General features: G+C 44.4%; 1 protein-coding gene across 1 annotated transcript; it reads right to left on the bottom strand.

The window, feature by feature from the left end:
- Positions 1 to 984: 984 nt before the first annotated feature.
- LOC113662756 (terminal nucleotidyltransferase 4A-like) lies at positions 985 to 3,681 on the bottom strand. The gene is made up of 2 exons (XM_047809719.1): positions 2,524 to 3,681; positions 985 to 1,633 (listed from the first exon to the last, which is right to left on the bottom strand). The coding sequence occupies exons 1-2, from the start codon at positions 3,294 to 3,296 to the stop codon at positions 1,549 to 1,551; spliced, it is 858 nt and encodes a 285-aa protein (XP_047665675.1). The 5' UTR covers positions 3,297 to 3,681; the 3' UTR covers positions 985 to 1,548.
- Between the last annotated feature and the right edge of the window lie 1,201 nt (positions 3,682 to 4,882).

Raw genomic sequence — 4,882 nt, 5'->3', positions numbered from 1 at the left:
AAACTATGTATGGGCTGCCCTTTGTCACCGGTCCTGTTAATTATTTATATGGACAGGATTTCTAGGCGCAGTCGGGGGCCGGAGGGAGTCCAGTTTGGGGACCACAGGATTTCGTCTCTGCTTTTTGCAGATGATGTCCTGTTGGCTTCTTCAAATCAGGACCTTCAGTGTGCACTGGGACGGTTTGCAGGCCGAGTGTCAAGCGGCGGGGATGAGAATCAGCACCTCCATGTCCGAGGTCATGGTTCTCAGCCGGAAAAGGGTGGCTTGCCCCCTTCAGGTTGGTGGAGAGCTGCTGCCCCAAGTGGAGGAGTTTAAGTATCTTGTTCACGAGTTAGGGAAGGATGGAGCGGGAGATCGACAGGCGGATCAGTGTATCTTCTGCAGTGATGCGGATGATATACTGATCTGTTGTGGTGAAGAAAGAGCTGAGCCGTAAGGCGAAGCTCTCTATTTACCAGTCGATCTACGTTCCTACAGCAGCTTTATATCTGTAGCTGTTTACACCTGGTCACTTCCTGTGTTGTCTCTGATCCGGTAGCTATCTGATCTGTTAAACTGTACCATTTACATCAGGCCACATAAACGCATCTCGGCGAATTGATCCCATCTAACTACTCCCACCCAAAATGCTAACTTATTTGCCCTGATTTCCGGGGTAATTGAAACAGAACACACTTTGGTGTCTGTGGTTTTCAGAACGCGATCAAAAAGAAGACGTAAAAACTGGTTACGACGTTTATGCTACAAAAAACAGCGTTTACTGTTTGCTGCGTTTTCGCTGGCGGCAGCAGCTCGTTTTAAGCCCCGACGAGACGCCTGGGTGAAAGGTCACCTGCGAGTGACGTACTTCCGTTTGGGAGGAGTATAGCGCTGACGTATGTGGCTCGAACAACCACATTCATTTACACCTGTCCAGTTTCATCTGAAACGCGTCCCAGACCACCTCCTGAAGGGGTTTGTACCATCGGGTTTATATCTGTCTCCAAAACGTTTCAGAGGGCATTTAGACCTGGTCTTTTTACCATGGGGTAGATATCGGATCACAGAACACGCAGGAAGTGCCCAGGGGTAAAAAGCCCCTTACATACACGTGCAGAAGCAGCAGAAACACCACACTAACTTTCTACGTACGTCTGATGGATGGAAAGCAACGTCCACTAACTAACACTCACGTTCCCGTATTCACACGTACAGTGATGAAGACTCCTGAATGTGTTCTCGCTCTTGACAACAAATCAGTTTTCTTACCACAGAATGAAACCTTCAGGAAGGAGTCAGTACACAGAGTTGCTCAACGTTTCTCAGCTTTGTCACGTCACACGACATGAACGCATCTCGTCACCGACGGTCTCGTTTATAATGAACTCTCTGGTCTCGTTGTCTTTGGGACGTGTGAACGTACCCGGAGTTAGCGTTAGCAGTAACGTTAGCAGTTTTATACAAAGTAATGACAAACATGCTGCTGTCTGTGTGATTGTCATCATAAGCTGTGCCTCGCACTCTAAACACATGATTTAAGGGTTAAACATTTTCAAAATTCAACCACTAACAGGAAAAGTCTCTCCTCATGGCCTCTTCCTCAGGCCGGGGGGACATGAAGGCATAGAAGTCCACGATCTCTTCATGAAGGCTGTAGGCAATAAAGACAATTAAACTGTATGTTTAACATGAAACAGAAGGAGAGAAATATAAACAGAAGGAGTTTAAAAACATTATGTTGAAATAATTCACTACTGTAAGGTGTAGATTTCTTGCTTTGTGGTAAAAATGCCGTGAAAGCTAACAGTTTTTTAGCTTACTGTAAACATCCAATTCGGTTTAAAAAGGAAAACACGATCGTTCATTCGTCCTGAACGAGTTCGGGGACCGATTCTGCCTCACAGCTCCAGAATGAATCCAACAAGTGACAAAAGACTGAAACTATGAAGCTAAAGCGGCTAAAAAGCGACAGATATCGAAGCTAACGTCGAGTAATAAAAGCTTTCGGTAACGAACCTGCTGACGTCACACATGGTGTGTAGATATATAAATGTTAGGGTTCGATTAGATTAATGGTTCTCGTCACTTTCAGACTCAACCAAGGAAATTCAGCCAAGGTTAAAAATAACAACTAATCATACAATTAACCATAAAAGCAAGAATGTTCACGTCATAAAGGTTCCTGAGGAGTGAAGTGATGTACAGTTTGTACCCAAAAACCCCATTTAGACTCCTGAAGCTTTACGTTACAGCATGTTAGCTTTGTAAAATGGCTGACAGTAAAGTGTAAGCAAGGTGAAGATAAAGGAAGGAATCAGTGAGCTTCAGATCGGAGGTCGATCTTCTGCGGCTTGTTGATGACAGACGTCCACAGAACCGTAAATATTACAGCTTTTGAGACACAGATGATTATTAGCACATCAGCTAATACAACTCATGAACGTTAAAAGTTTGCATTGTAACTTCACACATTATCCACACACAGACCTTATTAAATCAGTCAAACACAAAAACAACCCCCCCCCCTCCCCCCTCCATTACCCGTTCACTCCTGGACTATATCTCCTGGTCTTCCATGGCGTCCCAGGGCAGAAGAGGTTACCGTTGGAGTTGGTGAGCAGGTAATTGACCCCACACGTGCTGGTCTTGTTCTCACCCTTCTTCCTGGCTGGATGGTGGTGGTGGTGGTGGTTGTGGTCAGGTACTTGAGGGAAGTTCTGGGATGGATGGCGGTGATGGTGTTGGTTAAGATGTGCTTGGAGATGCAAATGCTGCTGTTGGTGCTGATGTAAATAGTCATTGATGTTGTGCTGTTCATTGAAGCTGAAAAAGACTCTAGGATGAAGATGGTGGGTGTTTGTGCTGTCACAAGAGTCTGATTTGGGACTGTCCGTCTCGGAGTCCAGAGAACAGGACGACGGAGATAAGGAGCCATTTTTAGGTGAGGAACTTGTCTTCCCTGATCCTGTACAAGTGCCATTCAGTGCAGTCAGACTGCGGTGATCAAACTGAGGTGGAAGAATAAAAGTGGGCGACACCTGAAGGGTCTGAGGGCTGATAGAGCTGGAGGTCTTCATCACCTGAAGGGTCTGAGGGCTGATAGAGCTGGAGGTCTTCATCACGTGATGAGGGCTGATGGAGCTGTAGGTCTTCATCAGCAGAGGGTCGTGTGAGGTGTCGGAGGTCTTCATCAGCAGAGGGTTGTGTGAGGTGTTAGAGGTCCGTGACCCATGTGATGTCTCCCAGATGTGCATCCACAGCGCGTTGGCTGGTCCTTTCTGCTCAGGCTGAATCCACGCCACTCTGGGGTCCATTTAAGGCTCCGAAATGAACCGGAATGCAAAAGGAAACAAACACGAGGCACTTTATGGAGCGTGGTGTTGAGGAGACGGAGCTCTGCGCGGATGTCCAGCGACCGTCACCGAGAAACAGCTCCGCTCCTCCGGCAGCACAATGTAGCGCAGTGTGGCTGAAGAAAAGCCGCTACTGCGCATGCGCGTGGGATTTAAATTTAACTCGAGCTGCGCGTGCGCACGGGATTTGAAAAGTAACCGCTCTGTGATCTTTATTAATCTGATGTTTCCCTTAATATCATTCACTTACAATAAAAATGTGCTACATGTCCACATGAACATTTTAATTATTATATCTTAATAAACCTTTTGACCCGTTAGTGTGTGTGTGGTAATTGTAGTAAAGTGTCTGAAGTGCGCATGCGTGGGATTTTAAATTTGCTCTGAGACACGCCCCCAACACACACACACACACACACACACACACACACACACACACACACACACACACACACACGCAAATCCATCAAATTTCAATATCAATCAAAATCTAATTAAAACACCTACAGCCCGATGTTTCTTTCTCCAAATCATGTAAAAGTTTTTTTAAAATGTCCAACAGAACCAGTGTCCTCAGATTTAATGCACTTTGCAAACAATTCCAGGCAGAAGGAGCAGCAAATTTAAATGCCTTTTCCCACATTCAGTACGTACCACTGGAACAGAAAGTAAAAATAATTCTTGTGACCTGAGGCTAAAGCTACAAGCATACTTTTTACACATATATGTACAAAGATATGATGGAAGTAAACCCAGGATAGATTTATATATAAAAACATGCCAGTGTTTTTGTCTTCAGATGGACAGACCAGCCAACCCGAGCATACAACACACAGTGATTAGTGAGGGTTTTAAGATTTGTTATAAACCTCAATGCACCATGATAAACAGTATCAATAGCATGTAAACACTGTGAAGATGCATGCATATATATAACATCACCGTAATCCAGTACAGACACAAAAGTCACTTCAACAAGCCTCTTTTTTGCCTCAAAGAATGGCAGGATTTGATTCTAAAATAAAAACCCAATTTCACTTTCAATCTTTTCACCAGTTGCTCTACATGAGGGCCAAAGGAGAGAGAGAGCGTCATCAATTAAAACCCCCAGATACCTATACTGAGACACATTACTGAACCTTGAGACGTAGTAATAGGCAGAAGGTTATTCTTTAAGATTGGTTTGGATTAAGAAAACAACATGAATTTTGTTTTATCAACATTTTAAACTAATTTTAATTCAAACAAATTACGCTGAACAATATCAAATGTAAACTGTAACTGTGAAAGAGCCTGATTGGGTGTGGATGCAGAACTATAAATAACTGTATCATCTGCATAACAATGAAACTTTGTTTGTTTCAACACAGGATCTGCTGAAACAGTTCTACACTGCCATCATCGAATCCATCCTCTGCACCTCAGTGACTGTTTGGTTCAGCTCAGCTACCCAATCTGACCTCAAGAGACTACAGAGGGAAGTCCGGACTGCTGAGCGAATCATCGGCACAACTCTCCCCACACTCCAAGATCTGTACTTCTCCAGA

The sequence above is a fragment of the Tachysurus fulvidraco genome, unplaced genomic scaffold (genome assembly GCF_022655615.1).
Source record: "Tachysurus fulvidraco isolate hzauxx_2018 unplaced genomic scaffold, HZAU_PFXX_2.0 HiC_scaffold_225_np12, whole genome shotgun sequence".
NCBI lineage: Eukaryota > Metazoa > Chordata > Actinopteri > Siluriformes > Bagridae > Tachysurus > Tachysurus fulvidraco.
This window is presented reverse-complemented; position numbering and strand designations above follow the sequence as displayed.